The following is a 24,399-nucleotide window of genomic DNA, read 5'->3' on the forward strand; positions in this document are numbered from 1 at the left end:
TTTTGTATTTTTCTTGAATTTTCTTTTATTAAAAAAAAACCAAAAGTGTAAATAGCCGGCAGGGGAAAACATCCAAAAGTGACAAATATCCTTATTAGGACCAACAAAAATGCCACAAAATAGGGAGCAAACTTTTGAGGAGAACCAAAACCAACTCAGAGATTTGAACAAGCTCATAACTTCCAACCATACAGATCAAAACCTGATCTGGGGGAACCTGAGGCCCTGCAGATTTTGATGGATGCTAACTTCCACCAGGCCCTGCCAGGATGCTCAGTAATCAGGGAACTGTAGTCCAGAAACATCTGAAGGGTCTCAGGTTCCCCATTCCTGCTTCAGATCAGGGCTGAGGAAGCCATGGCTCTCCAGCATTCCTGACTCTCATCATCCCTGACCATTGGACCATGCTGGCCAGGGCTGTTGAGAGCTGGAGTCCAAGAACATCTAGAAAGCCACAGGTCAACTAACATATTGACTGAAGTTTGCAACCCTAATTTTAATACTTTGGCATCACTTTCCTGGGGGGCACATTTAGTAATCTTGGAGGAGATTTTGTTCTCAGCCACACACCCATCTCCAGCCAGAAAGGAACCAAAATGTATCCAGGAAACGGATGCCAGGTGCTGAAAGGAAGCCCCGGCACTTCAAGATTCTGCACATGCCAATAATAAGGGAAAGGGAAAGGACCCCTGGCGGGACGCGGGTGGCGCTGTGGTTAAAACCTCAGCGCCTAGGACTTGACGATCATATGGTCGGTGGTTCGAATCCCCGCGGCGGGGTGAGCTCCTGTCGTTCGGTCCCAGCTTCTGCCCACCTAGCAGTTCGAAAGCACCCCCAAGTGCAAGTAGATAAATAGGGACCGCTTTCTAGTGGGAAGGTAAACGGCGTTTCCGTGTGCTGCGCTAGTGCAGGTTCGCCAGAGCAGCTTCATCACGCTGGCCACGTGACCCGGAAGTGTCTCCGGACAGCGCTGGCCCCCGGTCTCTTAAGTGAGATGGGCACGCAACCCCAGAGTAGGACACGACTGGCCCGTATGGGCAGGGGTACCTTTACCTTTAAAGGACCCCTGGATGGTTAAGTCCAGTCAAAGGTGACTATGGGGTGCGGCGCTCATCTCTCTTTAGGCTGAGGGAGCCGGTGTTTGTCCACAGACAGCTTTCCAGGTCATGTGGTCAGCATGACTAAACTGCTTCTGGCACAACAAAAAACCATGACAGAAGCCAGAGCGCATGGAAATGCCATTTACCTTTCTGCAATTGTGGTACCTATTTCTCTACTTGCAGAAGTTGGCAGAAGCTGGGACAGAGCAATGGGAGCACAGTCCATCACAGGGATTTGAACTGCTGACCTTTTGATTGGCAAGCCCAAGAGGCTCAGTGGTTTAGACCACAGTGCTACCTGTGTCCCTATGCCACTAATAAGAGCAAGTGGCTAAGATGGAGAACCAGAGCCTAGATCCTTAGGATGAAAAGTGAGGAATGGAACAAGAAAGAGGGAGAGGGGGCTACTTTGAACAGCCTGGCACTGCCACAGCTCTAACTTGGTAACATACTGATAATCAAAGCCAGGGTAGTTCCACCTTAACCCCCCACCTAACACCTGCAGGCCCACATTCACAGGGAAGAAAACACTGACTCTATGTCCTTTTTTATTCAATCACTGATTTGGATGTCCACATCTGGTAAAACCTTGTACAACCAAAGATCAAACCTGGTACAGCCTCCTTCCTGTAGGCCCTAAGGAGGTAAACAAGCCAAAGGAAAGGTTATTACATTTAAGTCCATCAGAAACCTGTCCCGGTTTTAAGGCAGGATGACGTGTCCCACCTCAGTCAGCTTTTCCCTGTACCAGCCCCATAATTAAGGCAAGAGTCAGGTAGAGGAAGGAAAAATGTGTGTTTTGCCAGAGGCTTGTGTTGATGGGTATCCATCATGTTCTTACTCAGACACAGCAAAACAGTGTGTGAGAGAGAATGTATGTGCTGTAAGTCGCAATGCAGGAAATAAGTTTGACCCAAGCACTTGAGGTGTGTAAAGCACTGTGACACAGAAACCAGCAGACACATATCTACAGATACCAAATTGCATTGGCACACAGATAGCTACTGGGATAATGGAATTCTGGTCTGTCAGTCTACCATCTCCTCTTGAACCACTTCCCAGTGTGGAAGGGAGAGGAAAAGTCTGAAAGCTGAGCAGGAGGGGAAGATAACAGACTGCATTTGGGAAACCTGCAGCCTTTCACCTGGGAGTGAGCACCCACTACCTCTCTAAGGAACTGGGGAAATGTAACTACTTCCCTCTGTTTTAGTGAAGCCATCATTGACTGTTTGGCATTTAAATTCCACCCAATTAAATACAACCTCCTGGTAGTTCACAAAAGTGAAGATCAGTAGAACGTAAATAAAATCAAAGCTTAAAAAACAGTCAATACACCAGTGCTTTTGTGACATTAGCAGCCGGTCCCATTGTCACCTGGGAACTATTTGCACATTGAGGGAACGCCCATCAAATGAAGGAGAAATCCCTTCCAGTCGGGATTCAGGCCTCATCATGGGACTGAAACTGCCTTGGTCGCACTGGTTGATGATCTCCGGCGGGCTAGGGACAAAGGTGAGAGCTGTTTCCTAGTTCTGCTGGATCTCTCAGCGGCGTTTGATACCATCGACCATAACATCCTTCTGGACCATCTTGAGGGGCTGGGAGCTAGGGGCACTGTCATACAGTGGCTCCGCTCCTTCCTCCTGGGCTGTGTTCAGAAAGTGGTGGGGGGGATGAGTGTTCAGACCCCTGGGCTCTCACTTGTGGGGTGCCTAAGGGTTCTGTCCTCTCCCCCATGCTTTTCAACATTTACATGCAGCCACTGGGAGAGATCATCAGGAGGTTTGGGCTGGGTGTTCATCAGTATGCGGATGATACCCAGCTCTACCTCTCTTTCAAATCAGAACCAGTGAAGGTGGTGAAGTTCCTGTGTGAGTGTCTGGAGGCAGTTGGAGGATGGATGGTGGCTAACAGATTGAGGTTGAATCCTGACAAGACAGAAGTACTGTTTTGGGGGGACAGGAGGCGGGCAGGTGTGGAGGATTCCCTGTGCCCCTGAAGGACCAAGTGCACAGCCTGGGAGTCATTTTGGACTCACAGCTGTCCATTGAGGCACAGGTCAAATCTGTATCCAGGGCACCTGTTTATCAGCTCCATCTGGTACGTAGGCTGAGACCCTATCTGCCTGCAGACTGTCTCGCCAGAGTGGTGCATGCTCTGGTTATCTCCCACTTGGACTACTGCAATGCGCTCTACGTGGGGCTACCTTTAAAGGTGACCCGGAAACTACAACTAATCCAGAATGCGGCAGCCAGACTGGTGACTGGGAGTGGCCGCCGAGACCATATAACACCGGTCTTGAAAGACCTACATTTCCGAGCACAATTCAAAGTGTTGGCCCTAAACGGCCCTAAACGGCCTCGGTCCAGTATATCTGAAGGAGCGTCTCCTCCCCCATCGTTTTGCCCGGACACTGAGGTCCAGCTCCAAGGGCCTTCTGGCGGTTCCCTCGCTGCGAGAAGTGAAGTTACAGGGAACCAGGCAGAGGGTCTTCTCGGCAGTGGCGCCCGCCCTGTGGAACGCCCTCCCATCAGATGTCAAAGAGATAAACAACTACCTGACATTCAGAAGACATCTGAAGGCAGCCCTGTTCAAGGAAGTTTTTAATATGTGACATTTAAGTGTATTTTTCATCTTTGTTGGAAGCCGCCCAGAGTGGCTGGGGAAACCCAGCCAGATGGGTGGAGTACAAATAATAAATTATTATTATTATTATTATTATTATTATTATTATTATTATTATTAGAAATGAGATGCAAAAGCTACTCTATGCACATTCCTACAATCTGATGTGTAAAGTCAGAGAGCTTTCAGGGTATCCCCTGCCAGGCACTGACCTTTCCAGACACCTTGAGTTTTTGATTAAGAGACACCGAACACAAGTCTTCATGCATACGATCCAGCAGCCACAGTAAGAACTCCAGGGCATCGTGCTGTGAGTTTCCGCGGAACTGTGCGCCATACTTAGATACGACATTCTGCAGTTAAAAACAAACAAACAAGAGTTCAAAGTTAATATTTTGTATGGTGTAGGAAAGGGGCCCTAGCCATGGAAGGGTAAAAAATATTCATATGCCTTGATCCTTCTTGACATCTTCCCTCTGCTTGGGCTAAGTTGTGGGTAATCAAAAAGAGCCAAGAGCAGCAGAATCACATTAATCAGAATAAGGCCTCATCAAAACAAGATGTTTGGACTCTACCACTTCAGAGTGCAAGTGGGGGCTGGCACATCAGAGAGAAGATAAACCAGAAGTGTTCTTCCAGACACACCCACTTTCTGTGGGGATGGAACTGTTTGATATGAAGAAGCAGTCCATCAAGGAAGGCCCCCAATTGCAGTCAAAGTGGGACAGTCCAAACAAAGGTTTACCACCTGAGTGAGAACAAGCCCTAAGAGTCACACTGAGCAACCCTGGAAAAGTCACTCATTCGCTTGACTAAAATAAGAGAAAGGGCACAGCCCAGATGTAGGCTTGTCACCTAAGCAAGAGCTCAGCCTGAATTATGCAGAGCACATTTGCATGACTTCTGCTGTATAATCTGGACCGGCTCCAAGATGGCAGGATTCAAAGAACATGGTGTTATTTGTAGCAAGGACAGCAGCAGCGGTAGGCAAGGACATGGAGGAAATTTTAAAGGGAAGGGACACAGAAAGAAGTAGCCATAGAAGCGGGGCAGAAAAATATGGGGGATAGTACCCCATGGATTCAAAGCTTTCCCCATTCTACTGCCCTATATGTATCTAGGTAGCCTCAGCTAGGCAAGGCAGCCACAAAACTCGCACAAGGCCTACTCCTTGTGGAGTAGGAAAAAAATGTAGAACATTTGTTGGACCAGATCTACAGGTACAGTGAGGGGGGAGTATTTGATCTCCTGCTAAATTTGCCCATTTGCCCTCTGACGAAGAAATGACCAGTCCATAATTTTAATGGTAGGTTTATTGTAGCTGTGAGAAACAAAATAGCAACAGGAAAAACCCCAGAAACCCAGAAGACAAAGGTCAGAGACTGATGTGCATTATAATGAGTGAAATAAGTATTTGATCCCTTTGCAAAAGATGACTTAGCACTTGGTGGCAAAACCCTTGTTGGCAATTACAGAGATCAGACGTTTCTTGTAGGTGGCCACCAGGTTTGCACACAACTCAGGAGGTATTTTGTCCTACTCCTCTTTGCAGATCCTCTCCAAGTCAGTAAGATTTCGAGGCTGATGTGTAGCTATTTGAACCTTCAGCTCCCTCCACAGATTTTTGATGAGATTAAGGTCTGGAGACTGGCTAGGCTACTCCAGGACCTTAATGTGCTTCTTCTTGAGCCACTCCTTTGTTGCCTTGGCTCATGCTGGAATACCCATCCTCGACCCATTTTCAATGCCCTGGCTGAGGGAAGGAGGTGCTCACCCAAGATTGGACGATACATGGTCCCATCCATCGTCCCTTCGATGAGGTGAAGGTGTCCTGTCCTCTTAGTAGAAAAACACCCCCAAAGCATAATTTGTCCCCCTCGATGTTTGATGGTGGGGATGGTGTTCTTGGGGTCGTAGGCAGCATTCCTCCTCCTCCAAACACAGCGAGTTGAGTTGATGCCAAAGAGCTCGATTTTGGTCTCCTCTGACCACAACACTTTCACCCAGTTCTCCTCTGGGTCATTCAGATGTGCATTGGCAAACTACAGATGGGCCTGCAAGGGGCTCTGGAAGACCTCAGTCCTTCACGGCGTAGTGTTGTACCAACTGTTTTCACAGTGACTATGGTCCCAGCTGCCCTAAGATCATTGACAAGCTCCCCCCGTGTAGTTCTGGGCTGCTTCATCACCATCCTCCTGATCATTGCAACTCCACTAGATGAGATCTTGAATGGAGCCCCAGACCAAGGGAGGTTGACAGTTATTTTGTGTTTCTTCCTTTTGCGAATTATTGCACCAACTGTTGTCACCTTCTCACCAAGCTGCTTGGCAATAGTCTTGCAGCCCAGTCCAGCCTTGTGCAACTCTACAATCTTCTCCCTGACATCCTTGGACAGTTGTTTGGTCTTGGTCATGGTGGCTACTTTGGAATCTGTTGGATTGATTGCTTCTGTCGACAGGTGTCTTTTGTACAGGTACTGTAGCGAGCTGGGATTACAGGTAAGACCTCTCCATTACAGCAGGTGCTTCTAATCTCAGCTTGTTACATAAAGTGAAGAAACCAGGTAGCCTGACATCTGGCTGGTTGATAGGGGACCAAATACTTATTTCACTCATTATAAAGCAAATCAATCTCTGACTTTTGTCTTCTGGGTTTCTGGGGGTTTTCCTGTTGTTATTCTGTCTCTCACAGCTACAATAAACCTACGATTAAAATTATGGACTGGTCATTTCTTCGTCAGAGGGCAAATGGGCAAATTTAGCAGGGGACCAAATACTTTTTCCCCTCACTATAGCATCTGGGTGTAATAAGTTTGAATAGTTGTAAATCTGGTCAATACAATGGAGTTGCGAAAAAGAAACCCTACAGCTGAACTACTCTTCAGTTTGACATTTCCTCCTCACTTTTTAACTTAACAAAGCAGGAACTTCTCCAAGGCAGAATCGTGTTGAGCCACGCAATACACATCAAACCTATTTCTATACCTAAATGCAGTAGGTTTCTTTACATAATGACACAAGTCCTTATTCTTTCTTTTTTTTGCTCTTGAAGCTACAAAGACGACTACAGTGGTACCTCGGGTTAAGTACTTAATTCGTTCCGGAGGTCCATTCTTAATCTGAAACTGTTCTTAACCTGAAGCACCACTTTAGCTAATGGGGCCTCCTGCTGCCGCTGTGCCGCCGGAGCACGATTTCTGTTCTCATCCTGAAGCAAAGTTCTTAACCTGAAGCATTATTTCTGGGTTAGCGGAGTCTGTAACCTGAAGTGTATGTAACCTGAAGCATATGTAACCTGAGGTACCACTGTATTTCTCCCCTGCTGAAAAATAGGTCCAATTCTTGCAGATAATCTAGCAAAAGTTTTCAATTTATTTATTAGGTTTCTCACCCACCTTTCCCGCAGGAAGCACAAGGTGGCCTCCACAGCTTCCCCCCTGCCCTTTTTATCCTTACAACTACCTTGTAAGGTAGCTTAGGCTGAGTTGCATGGCTGAGCAGGGATTTGAACCCAAGTCTTCCTAGTCTAGGACAACCACTAAAACACACTGGCTTTTTAACAGCTACACCATGCTCGTGCCCTAGAAAAGCTTATCCCACAGTGTGTGGCATCATCCTCAACACTATTACCATGTCATTTTTGTGCAAGTGATCTTCACCTTACTTACCAAAACCAGACTTGCTCGCTTCACATTTCAAATATCATAATAATAATCCCCAAACCTACCCAGTTCCTAAATCATGCCCCTCTGCAGTTTGACCCCTGCTTATATTTCAAAAGGAAAAAATTGGGACGACACGGTTTATCCCTGCAGCAATAGAAGAGGATGCTAAATTGATCCCCAATGTCGGATCTACAGGAGACAAACACAGGCTCTCTGCCTGCCTCTGAGTTGCCCAACAGTTACCATGACAACCAAAGCTACACTGTTGGGAACCCAGGAGGGCGAAGACAAGAAGAGTTCAGGATCTTTCTCCCTTTTGCCTGTCAGGGCCACTTTGCTCTTTCCTCTTGGAGGCTACACTTTGGTGCCCTACCTGCAGCTCCTGGGCAAAGAAGTCCTCCTAGATCACAAAGCAAAACCAGCCACTTCCTGCTGTGCTTTGCTGACAAGGGGACATTTCGAAGGAGCCAATTATCTCTGCTATGAAGAGGAGTCTAGTCAGTTGCAGCTCTGAACATCACCTTGCCCAGCTTAACAAAAACTGGAAAAACCTTCCTCTGACACACCATTCCTGTGCCAAAAGCCACCCACTATGAGCTTGCCCCAGGTACCCATGAAGCCACCCGACACACTTTGTTCTGGCAAGGTGCCTGTGGGATGGGCACAAACTCACAAGGAGAACTGCGGGCCCCCATCTATGCTGGGAAAAGCAGTGGTCTGTCTCTCATGAAGCTGGTAAGCAGTGGTGACCTAACAGATGCTTCAGCACTATGACTCCCATCTACCCCAGCAGTGGTGTAGCGTGGGGGGCAGGGGTGGTAGCCCAGGAGCCACTAATTATCAATACCCGGTGCTGCCTCAAGACAGCTGTGTACTTCGATTTTTGTGCTCTGCTGAAACGGCTTCTCCATGCAAACCAGGAAGTGGCTTCTCAAGACAATGGAAGGACTCTTCTTTTCTTATCTCTGCAGCCATAATCTCCTGGGTGACGCCGCACTGTTGGGCATGTGTACTCCATCCATTTCCCTCTCTCCCACCCACCCCTCCGCACGGTCCCAGGCACTGGCAACCCACGCTACAGGACTGGTCAGGAGTGATGGGAGCTGTAGTCAGGGCCGTCTTTAGTCAGATGCAGCGCCGGGGTGCGAATATCCACCCAGCACCCCCAAATTACCACAGATAGGGAGCGCACAACTCTCCCCTATGCCGCTGCAGGAGAGCGATCCCCACAGAGGCTTGGGAGTGAAGTTGCGCCCCTCCCAAGCCTCCTCAGGAGGAGAGCGATCCCCGCAGAGGCTTGGGAGACTTGGGAGGGAAGCTGCACACCCGCCAACTGTATGGTTCCATCCTAAGCCTCTATGGGGATCGCTCTCCTCCCAAGGAGGCTTGGGAGGGAAGCTGCATGCCCGCCAGCCTTATGGTTGGTGGGGCACTGCTGGCGGGCATGCAGGGAAAGTGGAGGCTGCCGGCAAAGCCCCAGCACTCCCCCACTTGCTGGGGTGCCCCTAAGAAGCTGGCGCCCTGGTGTGATGCACCACTAAGCCCTATGGGAAAGACGGCTCTGGCTGTAGTCCAGCAAAAAAATAAATAAATAGAGGACCCATAGTTCCCACCCCACCCTTACAGCCACAGGTGCCCTATTGGGAGGGCAGCAGTATCAACCCTACTTGCAACCAGCAAATGCAACTGCTACCCAAGGCACGATACCCAAGGCCATCTCTTTGTGCACGATGGCCAAGAGTTGCATGGGTTTCCCCCCATCAGTTCTGTCCCCAAGAAAGGTACTGAAAAAGCAGAATTGCAATGCAAGAGGAAACCTAAAGCACTAGCCTGCTAGAGATTATGATGCTCTAATGTGACAGCCTAAGTCTCCAAGCCTACCCCGATGCCATAATCACGGAAGGGATGACCTTTTTAAGAATGTAAATAAACACTCTGTTTCTAAATCAGAAGGAGGGGGAAGAGGTACATCTAGTCCCACATTATCGCTTCCCTGGCAGGCAGCTAAATGCCTCTGGCCACCACATGCAAACAAGGTATGAATGTGATGGCCACTCCTTGTTTCTTCTCAGCATCTGGTGATCAGAATTAGGCTGCCTCCCCACCACCACCACCCTTTCCTGTGCAATCCGGGGCACTTCCACGCCTTAAGGATCTATCTCCTGTGCTCCAAAAGGTCTATTCCCCCTTACTCCCCCATCTCTCCACACTAACATCTCCCACACACTCTATTTCAAGAGCAAGCTGCTCCCTAAATACTGCTATGCTTGTTTAAGTGTGACATTCAGTATGCCGAGACGGGAATACTAAGAGCCTGGAAATATGCAGCAAAAAGCATGCACAGAAAGAATGTGTGCCCAGCACGGGGCATTGTGCCAGGCTGTGCTGGAATGCAGGTGTACAAAGCAGCACTAGTTACAGGGTTGCCCACACCACACCTGAGCTTCAGTGAAATGGGCTGAGCTAAAATCAGGAAGGTGAGACTCTCTCACTCCCCATAGGATTTTGGTACTAGCCAGGAACAGCAGGGAGGTGAAGGCTTCTGAAGAGCATTGTGAGGGTGGGGAGAAGGTGTAGCCCTTCTCAGCTGAAGGGCTAAGAAGTGTGGCACATACCAACTCCAAAGGAAAGGGATTCAATCGGCATTTGATGTTCAGCCTACACTTGACATTATCAGGAGCCACCAGTGATGTGCATGGCTGCCCATGAGGACAGCCATCAAAACTGCAGTTTGGAGCATCTTTGTAACCTCAGGCTGTGGACTGGCACCACTCTCCCAGGCTGGTCATTGGCAGAGCTATAGACGGCTTCATATTTCAGCTAGGACGTAGCCTTCCTGGTCTGGGTGCATTATCAACAGCTTACCCCTTTCATATCCAGATCCTGGCTTGACCTCTGCACAGCTCCTCTGGTGAAGGTGTCTACGTTTATTGTGTGTAGTACAACATATATGGACAGTGAGATTTGGGGACGAGAGAGGGGGGAGAGAACACCATTTGATTTTCCCACCTCAGGCAGTATAATGTCTTGCACCCTGTACCCCTGCAGTGATATTATGTGACAGGACTCACTTGCTGGAACAAAAGTTGTGCCTGAGGTAAAATTGGAATGTTCCCTTCGAGGAGCCCTCAGCATAGTGGGTGGAATTCAGTGTTGTGCTTTGGTGAACGTTCTTGTCAAGTGTTGCTGCTTCCTAGATGGAATGATTTCCCCCCTTGGCTGCCCCCAAGTGTTCTGGGTGTTCTCCCAAAACACCCCTCTGAGCCAATTTTTGGGTGTGCAGGGGGAGAAGAGGGGAGCCCAGTTGTGCCAGAAGAAGCCCAGGGATTCTGCTGATGTAACACGTTACCCGGTGAGACTAGAATGCCTGAGGGTCCCTCTAACAGGTGAGGTCAGATGTGAGACATCACCAGCACCCTCTACCTTTCATTCCTCCAGGTGTTGCTGGACTCCAGCTCCAACCATTCTAGACCACTGGCCATGCTGGCTGTGGCTGGTGGAAGTTGGGAGTCCAACAAATGCTGGAGGACCACAAATGACTGGTCTCTGCTCTAGGAGACCAGATCCATCAGCAGCCATCTTGCCACACACAGTCCAAAAGCCCAGAGGGCAGCTTGTGGAAGCAGTTAATACCCGCTTCCTCCTCAAGCAAGGCCCTTTCCCGTGCTCTTTGGGTAGTGAAGAGCAATTAAACGCTAACAAGCCCTTGATTATTAACGGAACTATATAGCCAACTGAGTGTTAACAGATCTGCCCTCCAGATACTTATCTGTAACATGTAGTGAAACCTCAGCAGGTAGCTCATCGCCGAAGCCTTGTGGCTGCATAATAACCATCCTATTAAACAGAAATTAAACCCAGACTTGCAAGGGAAATATTACTATAACAAAACATTGTTCTCAGCAGCCTCCCTTGGTGAGCCTATACATCATGAAGGAGTGGGCAGCAATCACCAGAAATTGCTGCGCTGCACAACCCACAAAAAGGCAGGTCAGTTACTCTGCTTCGTGCTACACGCAGAGGCTACTGTGTCTGTGCAAATTAACATTTAATTTGGGAAAACAGGAGGCAGGGGAAAGGGATGGCGCCCGCCGAAATTATTTTTATGAGAAATTTCTGGTGGTGAAGTGTCTGGGCTTTTTAAAAAACTTAGGCTTGCCAACTTTTTGAACTCTTCCTATACCTGTGCCCCTACCCAGTGCTTTTTTTCTTAAAAAAATGTTTAGGGGTACTTTCATTTTCCTACTCATATTGAAATACTGCCCCTCAATGAGGCCAAACTTAGATTCACAAAATGTTTAGGGGTATGTGTACCCCCAGGGAAAAAAGCACTGCCCCTACCTGAGATGCAGATATTAACCTAGGGCAGTTCCCCCCACCCCCACGTTAAGAAAGGCAAGAAATGTCAAAGTCAAATTAAGCACATCTGGTTATTCCATCACCATTTTGTCTCCCTCCCACTTTCAGATAGAATGAAGGGGGTTAAATTCCCCTGCATCAAGATAGGTGACTGGTTTTCTCAATCTCTGAAGGGGCAGTGTGGAGATGTGGCTGATGAAAGCTGACTGCTAATTCAATGTGGGCATGGCCAAACGGTGAGCGGCTGAAGTGTTTCAATCTGAGCTGGAAGGGGGGGGGGCGGGGAATAAAACTGTTTCTCCAAAGAAAATTTATGCAACCTTAATTGTTGAATTCTGGCAAAAGTACTGCTCTAAAGTAGGCACTACACACACACACACACACACACACACACACACACACACACTCAAAAGCTTCCAGCCTAAAGACTTTCTATCAATGATTTTCTGGATATCTGGAAGAAGGAATGTTGGCAGATGCAATGGTGTAATGGTTGGACCTGGGAGACCAGGGTTCCAATCGCCACTCAACTGGTGACACACAGACACCCTCTTTCTTTCTCTCTCTCTTTCTCTCTTCCTCTCTCACACACAACTCCTTACTGGCAAACAGGAAGCATGTCTACAATTCAAGAAGACATTCAAGCCAGGCAAATGCACTCTAGGAATTAACAACGTTGGGGTGGGGCACTGCTGGGGGGGGGGGTATGTGACCTGGGAAGAGTCCCAAGGGCCAGATAAGAGGGGCCTGGAAGGCTTGATTCCTTATCCTTGAAGAAGTGGGTCCCCAGCTGAAGGCCAACATTCTGGGGACAATAACACACCCAAACTGCCTATGCTTGTGTCAAGAGAATACAAAAATTATGCAGAACACTATACATTGCATCTCCAACTCATGAATATATAACTGTAGAACAAATGGTGAGTGGCAACTCACATTAGCAATTCCCAGAAAGATAATTGTGTTAGTCTACTGCAGCATAAACACTAGAAGAGTTTTGTGGCCCCTTAAAGGCTAACTATTTTATTAAGGCATAAGCTTCTCTTTGTCGCTGTATAGGAACCATTCCTTTCAGCTGCTCTTATATCCCTGTGATTTAAGTGAGGGAATGTGGGTTTTAGTCATGTTCGTGCGTGGGAGTAAACAGCCTCAAATTCAGGTACTCCTGGTTAACCGATTTCCGAAATGAGTTGAAAAGGACTGTTGCTTTCATCTCTTGAAGTCTGGGATCTGAATGCCTGCTGTGGGCTTTGTTTAATTCCCCCACACACCTCATTTATTACTGATCAAGTATGTGCTGAAGAATGAAAAGGAAGGTCAGTGGTGTGGTAGTGGCAGAATTGCGATGAAAAGTATGATATTACTGGCACGGGCTCAGCAGAAACATGGGCAATAAATAAACATGAGCCAAACCATCTCAGAGCAGACCAAACTGACAGGCTTCTGGGCTGAGCAAGGAAGAGCCAGCCATTCCTCTAGCCCTGTCTGATTGTCCCAGCTGAATTGCTATGACAACATGTACCATTTTCAGCACAGGACAGAGTAGGCCAGACAGGATTCACCAACTATTCACAGAAGCCACTGAAAGAAGGGGAATGGCTCCACACAGTTTGGAGTTGGGGGAGAGAAGATCATCTACACAACCCTTATTTGCATGTCCCTCACCTCACAATACCTGAGAATGAGAATAGAGGTTCCTAACACCCATAGGCAAATTATTATTCAAATGTGGGAACAGCATTTCAGAAACCCAAGAAAAGTATTGCTCATTTGTCTCCATTTACCAATGAAGGCCTGTGAGAATCAGGTCTTGAATCCTTCTGGCCCCAATAACTCTACTGTCTGAGGAGCAAACCACATGTTACCCGACTACCTTATCCCACTGAAACTAGCCCATCCATTGTAATCATTGTCAGAAATACTACTCCAGGTATCTCCACCAATGGAGCTTAGGTGGGAAGCTGCTGGAGACAGGGACTTTTAAGTTGTGTGCCTTGTTGGTAGGATACCTTTTCCAAAACCGTGTGCCTGGCACCTGCACTGTTTATTAAATAAACTAGAAAGGTGGGATATAAATATATTGCCCTGGTGGCTGGGTTTTGTAAAGAAGAGAAGATCTTCGAAAGGACATATTTCCACAAAGTAGCAGTGGGGCAGAAAGTGATAGTTAGCGCTTTCAAGGATTATTCCAGAACCTGCACTCTGGCAATGATGGAGGGGTATTTTTGCCCCCCAGGGGTATTGGGTTCTCAACAGGAGGCTGCACAGCCAGGAAGCGGTGCTATTTTTTTCAAAACACTCCTGAAACTGCAGAGTATACATAGGATGTGTTTACCCTTGTTGCTCTTTAAACTTTTTTTTTAAAAAAAGAAACAGTACTGGATTAACCTTCTGGTACTCATACAGGGGACGCGGGTGGTGCTGTGGTCTAAACCACTGAACCTAGGGCTTGCCGATCAGAAGGTTGGTGGTTCAATCCCTGCAATGGGGTGAGCTCCCATCGCTCGGTCCCTGCTCCTGCCAACCTAGCAGTTCGAAAGCACATCAAAGTGCAAGTAGATAAATAGGTACTGCTCCGGTGGGAAGGTAAACGGCGTTTCCATGCACTGCTCTGGTTTTGGTGTTCCGTTGCGCCAGAAGCAGCTTAGTCATGCTGGCCACATGACCCGGAAAAACTGTCTGCAGACAAATGCCAGCTCCCTCGGCCAGTAAAGCGAGATGAGTGCCGCAACCCCACAGTCATTCGAAACTGGACTTAACTGTCAGGGGTCTTTTACCTTTTTTACTCATGCAGCACAGTGGAATGCACAATTGGAATGTGGGCTTCTCAGTCTAAGCAGTGGTGTAGTTGTAAATTTTGAATGGCAGGAATTTGTTGTGATGGCCTCCACAGCTGCACCCCTAAGAAGAGTCTATAGCCTTGTTCTCCAGGAGAGTCCAAAAATGAAGACAGCTGTGTACACACCCAAAGAGTGACAGTACACACCACATTACTCAGTCTGTTAAGATCAGCTGATAGTCATAGAATGATCAGTTAGCAAAGGGTGATCCACAAACCATGCCCACCTGTCCCACCACCTGACATCATATGTGACATCAGGTATGTGCCAGGAAGAGACGCAGCTGGGTCAGCTGTGCAGCTGAGTTCCCTGTGAGGAACCCGATCTCTCAGGTGAACCCTGCAGAAAGCAAGGTTGAAGGCACTGCCCATCTGTCAATCTTCACCCACAGGGGTGAGGACAGAGAAAGATCTGGCCTTCTGGGCCAAAAAAGGTCCCCTCCCACCAGGTTAGCATTTGGGCTGAGGAGTCCATCTGGCTTCATAGCGCTGATCGGCCATGAAATTCAGTGTGTGACCGTAGTTGGACCTCAATCACCATCTGAGCCTAGCCTACTTCATAGGGATAAATTGGGATGTTCTGCACCCAGGCAGCCCAGAGGATCTCTGGCTGATGATTTCATAGTTCCTATTCTGAAAAGAAAGTACAGTGGTGCCTTGGGTTAAGAACTTAATTCGTTCTGGAGGTCCGTTCTTAACCTGAGACTATTCTTAACCTGAGGTACCACTTTAACTAATGGGGCCTCCTGCTGCCACCTCCACATGATTTCTCTTCTCATCCTGAAGCAAAGTTCTTAACCCGAGGTACTATTTCTGGGTTAACAGAGTCTGTAACCTGAAGCATATGTAACCCGAGGTACCACTGTAAGTCCTGGAGCTGCACCCCACCCACTTCTACTGTATCATGGGGACTAAGCATAGCTGAGGCAAACTTATGTGGAAAGTGCAAAGTGGCCCAGGGATGATCTAGGGCGACTCAAGAGCAGCAGAGGTGATGGATAAAGATTCTGTTCTCACTCTTGAAATGCCGAGGTTAAAAATGCTGCTGCAGAATGAGAGCACTGGATACTGAAGAGGGCTTCAAACTCAGCATCTGCGCTTGGATGTTTCAAAAGGCTGTTACAGGAGCAACCCAGTTCAATCCAAGCAGCCAGAGGTCCCCTGCCTGTCTGCCAGCAGCCTGAAGCCTCCCTCCTCTCCACCTGATCATCAGGAACAGAGCTGAATGGAAAAAGATCTTCTCGGGTATTCCCAGGGTAAGGTTACCAAAGAGGCTCCTTGTAGCAATCGGTTCCCAAGTGACCAGACAACAGGGGGATTTGTGAGAGAGACTCAATGAGGCCCCTACACTCCCAAGTCCTTTTGTAAACCAGAAGTGTGCTAGGCAGACTCAAGTGGAACTGGAAAAGGGCAGATTCTGTTCTGCGGGAATGCGAAAATTGCCTGTGATGGCACTGGCACAAGAGGAATTTTCTCAACAGGACTCTCTACGCTCGCTGTCTTTTCCCTGCACAGTCTCCTTCCCGGAGTCCTTTGCCTTGCTGTTTCCTAGAAACAGAGCCCGTCACAAACACATCACTACTCAGCCTCACAATAAATAAACAGAGGGTGTGTACGCGCTAAAGTGCCTTCCCACCCACCAGCAGCTACAACTGTCATACATGGACTGAGGTTGAACAAGGGCGTTCTTCTTTCAGCTTTTGGAGATGGCGATCCAATTTTAATCCCCCAAACTCAAACCCTCAGCTAAAAAATACCACATAAAGTATGTCTGGCTGGTACATTTCAGAAATGGTGAAGTGTTGTCTGGAGGTCCTAAGTTTTATGTTCCCATTTTATACCAGGCCCCTCAGGGGAAATCCTCCCTCTGCACAGCTTGGTTCCCAGCTCCCATTCAAGTAAGAGAAGCCACGTCCGCCTGGCATATATGAGAAGCTGGTGGGTTCCCAGACTGACAGCCAGCAGGGAGTAGAATTGGCTCACGAACATATATACATCATTTTGATTACCCAATTCTCAAAGGCTGGCAGATGAATGCGTGGGCTGATGCCAAGGAAAACCTGCATGTGAGGTGACACTGGGCAATGTGGAAGTTCTTATTTATTTCTGCAATGTTAGCTAGATCTGTGACGATCCAGTCACAAATGTGTGTGTGTGTGTATCAGCAATTGTAAAAGGAGCCTATGGAGGCTTAAACAAAAGAAAGCCCTACTGTGTTCGATGGAAGTCACTCCCTCCCCAAGTAAAATGATAATAATGTTATGATTTGGAGGAGGGGAAATAGGCTGTATGCCCAAGACCCTCCTAACCCCTGGATCCAGCAAGTGTTAAAAGATCAGCCAGGCTAGCTTCCTGAAAAGGCGATAGCCTGGGTGATGGGCCATTAAGGGGAACAAAGGAAAAGGGCTCTGTGTGAGATGGCAAATAGGTGGGGGGCCCCCCTCAGCCCGCAGATAGTTAGAAGACAAAGCCAGAGTTGAGAGCAGAGAGCTGGAGTGATGAGGGTTAGAAGCAAAGAATCAAACAAGGAACTGAGAGGGACAGAGCAATGTTTGATATCTGTTTGAATCCAAGGCCACAGCTTCAGGGGGAGCAAGGCCCTCTTAAGGTGCTCATGCTGTGAAGCCCTCCATCATAGGCTCAGGTTGTATATATGTGTGTAAAAAAAACTATATATCAGAAAGACCTCCACTGCCTCATTTTGAAATGAAACACAAATACCTGATATTTCAAAGGTATCATGATGATTGACTGTAGTTACAAACAGGAAGCTCACAGCTTTTCACAGAGAATTCAAATTTCCTCCAGCAGCCTGAGTGGCATGATGCTACCAACTTGTAACAAGAGTGCAGGGAAAACAATATGGAGAATCAACTAGTTTTAGAAATTTGCATCTCCACTACTATGCTTTGTACAGATGTTGATGACATAAGGAGGAACTTGAGAAGTTCTCCTTTTGAAAGTATGGAGAGCATCTGCAAACTGTAGACCTGCATGCTCTGTCTAGTAACAATGTTTGATTACTAAACATTTTATCTTTATTATTATTATTTTTCCAAAAAAAGTATTGGTTTTCACAACATTATAAATAAACACATAAGACAAACAAACATAAATCATAGCCTTATTGAAAATTACTCTTATTAACATTTTATCTTTATTATTTAAACTTACTAGACACTTTTCTTTTTTTTTGCAAAAAGTAACTCAAAGCAACTTACAACAAGAAAAGTAAATAGCATAAAACTGAGACAGAGTAAAATCCAAAACTCATTTATATTTTTAAAAGGAAGAGTTAAACACACACACACACACACACACACACACACACTCGAAGGAGGCCACAGATAATTAAAAGCCAAAAGCCTGGTAGAAAAGTAATGTTTTGGCCTGGCGCACAAAGATATGTGATGATGGAACTAGGGTGCCTCCCTGGGGAGAGCATTCCGTTAGTGTGGAGTCAGTGGCGTAGCGTGGGTTGTCAGCACCCGGGGCAAGGCAAGTAATTTGCACCCCCTAACTCGTGGATTTAGGTAGGGGCAGAGAGCTGCGAGTGCGAGCGCGCCCCCCAGATGTTGCGCCCGGTGCGGCCGGGCCCCCCTGCACCCCCCATGCTACGCCACTGTGTGGAGTCACCACTGAGAAGGCCCACTGATATGTGCGTGTGAACAGACACCACAGTGATGCATTTGAGGCGCCACCAAGTTGCATTTGAGACACCACAAAAGTGTGCCTTACTGGGGTTTTTTGTTGTTTTTTTGTGGTGTTAGAGCTATGATGGCACATTCAAGATGTACCATAAGTAAGCAACTGTCTTGATGCTGCCATCATTGAGTGAGGACGTGGCTGCCCCAGCTTCTTTCCACAGAACCACAGAATTGTAGAATTGGAAAGGACCGTGAGGGTCAGCTAGTCTAAAGCCTTGCAATGCAGGAATATTTTGCCCAATGTGGGGCTCAAGCCCACCACCCAACATTGCCCAGCACATCGTCTTTCCACCACCATTCTCCTTATCCAAACCTTTTTTTGCATCCAACATAAAACAGGAATTTTAAATGAACTTCAGTATGATTAATTTGGAAATGCCGTAAGTCTGAAGGTGAGAGTATGTCATCATCTTCAGGGGCTGAATCAGGGGCTGAATCTAGCCCCTTCCTTATACCATCGCATGCCACATTTTAAGGCTCAGTGTTGAGACATTTTTGTTTCACATTCCACTCTGAGAATTTTCTCCAAATGGAATTTGAAATCTATGTTTCCAGAAACCGCCACAAAATGCAAAGTGCTGAAAGATTCAGAAGCCTCGCCTATAATTCAGTATCCACCTGGGGTTCCTTCTTAGCATACAGACCCTGTGCATGGTATAAAAATAATAATAACCAGATGACGCTGAAACAATTTCACCTTTGACAGTGGCTTGCTGCATCAACAGGGAAAGAAACACACACACACTCCACTCTAGTATCAGCAGGACTGTCAAGGAGCTGAATTAGTAACACAAGATTTGCCAAAGCTACAGCTCAGGCATTTGCTTCAAAGAAGCCTCTGACAGCCAGCAGCCAAATGTGAGCATCAGAGAAGGAGAAAAGGCTCACCTCTGAAGAAATACAACCTGTCAACAAAAGTAACCAGATAGCAGTTTCAAAACAACAAAAATAAATCAGAATCCCTCAACCGCACAGAACCTCCTGATCCTAGCTCCCTAGGTCCACTATTCTAGGGAAGGCATTCTCAAAACAAAACAAAAAATTCCAATGGCAATTCCTCTCCCTTCCACCCATGGAAGAGAGGCCTATCTTTCCCCATTGCTACTCAAACCCTCCACAGTGCACACTCATCTGTCTTTTCTTCAGTAAACTACAGGCATTTAAACAAGCCACTAGGGCAAATCACTGGCTCAGCACACTGGACCATGCTCAGCCCCCTAATGAAGTGGCTGAATAGTCTATGAATCACTTGATTAGGAGATGGGTGGAAGTCCACTTGCAAGCAACACCTGGGACTCCCACCCACCCAAAAAGAAATGCTTCACCCCTGTATACCTGATAGAGCATCTCCACCCCCATTATTCAGTCCAGACACCGAGATCCAGCTCCAAGGACCTTCTGGCGGTTCCCTCATTGCCATGCCCACCCTGTGGAATGCCTTTCCATCAGATGTCAAGGAAATAAACAACTATCTGATGTTTAGAAGACATCTTGAGGGCAGCCTGGAATAGGGAAGTTTTTAATGTTTGATGTTTTACTGTGTTTGATGTTTTAATTTGTTGGAAGCCACCCAGAGTGGCTGGGGCAACTCAGACAGATGGGTGGCATATAAATAACAATATAGTATTGCTGTTATTGTCGTTATTATTTCTTGCCAGTCAGATTGGGGTTGATATACAGGCAACCATGCCCTGTGGCAGGCAGGAAATTGTGGACTTGACAACAATCTCTTCCCTTCCAGCTGGTGTTTCTAAGCAGTTCTAGAACCAAGTCTGCTTCCCCAGATTAATTGCTCCTCACCCCATAGAGTGTGAACCCACCTAAAGGCAAGCAGGCAGTGCTGACATAGTGTAGAGTATCATGCCTGACTGTTCCCAAAGTGCTGTGAACCTAGCTGGGGGATCACAACAAACTGGTTGGGTGGGAAACCCAGAACGCTCACCAGAACAGTTCTGAACTTCCAGCAGTGGAGACACCCAGTTAGGGTGACCCATTCAGCTTCATGGCCCTCACGATAGAAAAATGGGGTTTCAGGAAGAGGAGGAGAAAGGGAGGCATTCCCACAGCAATTGCTTAGTAATGAGTATTTCATTTCCAACTTCAAAGCACAGCTCACAAATGCTGAGCAATGTACAAATGTTCAGCAGCGCCACAAACTTCAGGAGAGCTTCCCAGGTGTGCAACGTTCGCAAGCAAAACCCTCTCCAGCACATCCCTACCTCCAGCGCCTTTGCCCAGAAAAAAGAGAAAGGGAATGAGGTTTTTTTAAAGGGGGAGGAGAGGTTCTGGGAGGGTGATAATGGAAGCATTTGTGTGTCGGGTGGAGCCAAGCAGGAGTGAGATTCTTTATGAAAGGCTCTATCAGACACACAAATGTTTCTCTTACTACCCTCCCAGAAATTTATTTATTAAATTAAAAATCCTCAAGATAAAAAGTAGCATTTTCCCCATCTCTGGCTATGGGCAAGGACCTGACCAAGTTGTCACAACACCAGCAAACACTATGCTTACACAGAACAGGAAGAGCTCAGGCTGCTGGAAGTATGAACTTGGAGCAGGGTGAGATCACAAGCAATCTAGAAATTCCTGATAAAAAAACACATAAGAGCATTTTATTCTCCCACTTCTGTTTTTCTTTTTAAAAATCCTAGTTAGCCTCCCTGATGTGGCACCACGTACCCATCTGTTAGCAATGCCCTCCAACTCCTCCACCTGCCTAGGCAGTCAACCTGGCCCCATTGCCAAATCCGCCTGCAGCACAGTAGCTTGCTTTAAAGCGTGCGGTGTGACTAAACAGGTGGCTGGAGAAAAAAGAAAGAGAGAAGAGTGTGTGTGAGAGAGAGAGAGTGAAGGAATCCTTCTAACTCTGCCCAGTGGAGCCGTTTGCCATCAAGGAGCACATCTCGAAGTGCAGAAGCTGCGTGACGGTTAGCAATCCACCTGTGCAGTCCAGCGTCCCCGCAGCGCCTGGCAGAGTTGAAGTCAGACCGCTCAACGGCGCTCGCCGGAGCCAGATCCGGAGCAGCAGGTCACACTGGGGAGGGGGGGGGTGGAAATAGGCAGCGTCGAAGACTGCCTACATGTGGCTGAGAAGGACTCCGGCGTTAGACGCGGAGCCTCTTTCCCGTGGCCCCCCGGAGAGAGGGGCAGATCCCGCGCAAAAGTGCGCCCCCTACCTTGAAGTCCGCGGAGAGCTGCGGCGTATACTCGAGGGTCCAGAGCGCGCGTACGAGCGCCGCCAAGTGCTGGGTGACTTCCCCGGAGGCGGCTCCGGCTCCAGGTCCGGGTGGCCCTTGCTGGTCGGGCAGCGCCAGCAGGAGGAAGGCAGCCAGCAGCTCGGTGTGGCTCAGGCACTGCACCACGGCGTTCAGGAAGCACGTGTTGCCGTGGTTCTTCAGCCCCTGCGCGCCCGGCGTGAGCGGCCTGGGGTCCCCGGGAACGGCCGCCGGCAGGGGACTCTGCGCGCCCCACGACAGCCGGGCGCTGCCGCCGCTGCCGCCGCCGCCGCCGCTGGCTTGGCTTCTCTCGCGCTCGGGCCCGGGCGGGCGCTTGAAGCCGCCCTCGTCGTCCTCGGGCTCGGCGCCTTCTCGCCTTCTCGCCTGCTGCTGCTGCTGCTGCCGGGCGCCGCGCAAAGTTTGCAAGAGGCGCCGCGCCAGCCTGCTCAGGGCGCGCACGGCTCCTCGGCGTCGCCGCCCGGCCCCGGCGTGGGGGCGCTCTCCGCCGGCCACCCCGTCCGGGGGGCCGGGCCCGGGCTTCTCGCCCGCCTCTTGCTCGCCCATCGGCGCCAGGAGGCTACGGCCACCCGCTCCACCGCCGCCGCCGCCGCCTGCCGGCGCTTGCTGCCTTCTTCTCCCCGTTGTTGTCGTCGGCTACCTGCGCGCTCCGAGCCTCTCCGCCCTCCCTCCGCGCTCGCCGGCTGGGCAGGGCAGAGAGGCGGGGAAGGCGAGCGGGCCGGGCTCATGGCCGGGGGCAGGCGGGCATCTTGCTGCGCCCCTCCGCCCAAGGCACGGCGCTTTCCCCGCCTCCTCGGGTCGCCGCCCGCGGATCGCCAGAGCCTGGGGAACAGGGGAAGTAAACTCGGCGGAGGGGGTGGATCGCGCGCGCTGAGTTTGGAGGTGCGGCGCCAAGCGCCTCCCTCTGCTGGGAGCTCGCCCGCCCGCCCGCCTGGTTCAACAGCGGGGAGGCGGCGGTTCTCGCAGGCGAGGTTTTACTGCTGCTGCTGCTTCTGCTGCCGCTAAGAAGTGGCGTCTGCTGGAGCCCGACAGGCGCACGGAGCAGGATCGCCTGGACCAGGCAGGCTGGGTGGCGAAGGGAGGGCGGCAGGCAGGCAGGTGTTGCCAGCGAGGGTAGTGGCGGCGGCGGCGGCACTACCTGCAGCCTGGCTCGTCCCTCTTCCTCCTTTGCTCAGGTGCTCCACAGTCAGTGGCAGATGACTGGAGCGGCTAGGGAGGCGGGGAGAGCGAGCTAGCTTGCGGCAGCGTGCGGCCGTGGGCCACCGGGAATCCTGGAGAAGCCAGCCTCGCCACCTTCGCCTGTGCCAGGTGGAGGTGGGCATCTCTTTCCAGCTTAGGAAAGATGTCAACATTCCAACGACAACATACCGGTACCCTACCGTAGCCTCGGGTTTGTGGTTCCTACCCTACGGCCATCATTGCCAACTGGAGACAGAGCAGGTCTGTGTTTTTGCACACCACCACAAACTCACAGGTGCAGAGTGATCCTACTGGTCCCAGTGACTGTGCACAGGGTTATGGTGGTACGAGTCCATTCATAAAGGAGAAGGGCATGTGAAGGGCCATTTCCTACCAGATCCATGTATCCCGCACTGCTCCATTTGGACCAGGTTGGCAGACCTTGTGAGAGGAGTTAGTGGGGATCAGTTGCCATGCCAATGTTGCCCCACCACAGAAGAGGTGGGGTGATATTGATGTGGGCATTCTTTAAAAAGTAAGCATGCTAGCTCCACCCCTGTGAGCTCCCCTGCTTCAAATATTACACTGCTCCGCGGGTGGAAGAGCTGGTGGTTTACAAGAGTATGCCAGAAATAAGTTTGTGGGTGGTAGCAGCTGCATACAGGCAAAGGGTTAGTGCACACAAGGATTTCAGGCAACCCCCATGAATCCTTTACACATATGACTCACCCTGTAGATTAGAAAATGCACACAAGTAGTAGACATATGGGGATAGCAATGTCAGTGAATCCATGCAGTTTTCAGTTCAAGCCACACCTCTGCCATGAAGTCATAGGATGCCTTAGGAAAGCCACTACCAGCCTTGGCCATTATTTGCCTGATGGGGACATTGGCCTACAACACAGGCTTGTTGTGCAGATTCCTGATAGGAGAACTGCTCAGCTCAGTAAGAACTTCATTTGGAGATATAGGTTACATGGATTAGTTCAGCATACGGCAAGGATGTGTGTCTAATTGCCACACAGGTCAAGCATAATATGTATGTTAGTGGTTCATCCACATTAGTAACCCATTAAATGTTGGTTGGTTAAGTTGCAAGATGGGCACGCAGTAGTCAAACAACTACTTTGCTAGTCATCACCTGCATAAAACATAAACCATCTGTGATAAGGGCCAATTTGCCTGCACAGATTAGAGTGCAGCAGTTGCTTGCCATCACTGTCCACATTGGCTCCATGCCTATGATCAGTGAGGGCTGAGCTGGCTTCAGCTCTTAAGCCAATTATGTTTGAAACCTTTGGCTGCTGAGGGCTTGAAGCCCTTCCATATGAACACAAGTTATATTGTTCATAAGATGGGGATGCACGAGAGTGTTTTAAGGTGGCTAGAAGTCTTACTGAACTCAACTGGACTTGCCTCTTGAGTCCTGCACTGTAAACAAGATCACTTTTTAAGTTGGGAAACTGCCCTTATGGATCCTCCTTAGAGACAGACAATCTCACTTTGAATACCAGGATCTCTCAGTTCCCCTTGAGTTCTTTAAGAATTCAAGAGGACCTGAACATTATGTGAATTTGTTGGGGAAGGGGATGATCTAGGGCTGAAAACTGGAGGAAGGTTAATTCCTAAGCAGTTAGGCAATGGGAATACTATAGTGTGGTCATTCATTCCCAAACTGTGTGGCCAGGCACAC

The 24,399-nt window shown here is 48.9% G+C and overlaps 1 protein-coding gene across 2 annotated transcripts in view; it reads right to left on the bottom strand.

Moving 5' to 3' along the window:
• The window catches only part of USP43 (ubiquitin specific peptidase 43), an 81,449-nt gene extending 59,032 nt beyond the window's left edge, over positions 1 to 22,417 (bottom strand). Inside the window, exons 1-2 of one of the 2 annotated variants that reach the window (XM_082213803.1) lie at positions 21,471 to 22,417; positions 3,938 to 4,078 (exon numbers count right to left, since the gene is read on the bottom strand). In XM_082213803.1, the coding sequence (XP_082069929.1) occupies positions 3,938 to 4,078; positions 21,471 to 22,073 (744 nt within the window). In that variant the 5' untranslated portion in view covers positions 22,074 to 22,417. The remainder of the gene's footprint in view (positions 1 to 3,937; positions 4,079 to 21,470) is intronic. The other variant, XM_082213804.1, reaches the window with a different exon arrangement.
• Between the last annotated feature and the right edge of the window lie 1,982 nt (positions 22,418 to 24,399).

Source organism: Podarcis vaucheri, assembly GCF_965113315.1.
Source record: "Podarcis vaucheri genome assembly, chromosome: 2".
Classification (NCBI taxonomy): domain Eukaryota; kingdom Metazoa; phylum Chordata; class Lepidosauria; order Squamata; family Lacertidae; genus Podarcis; species Podarcis vaucheri.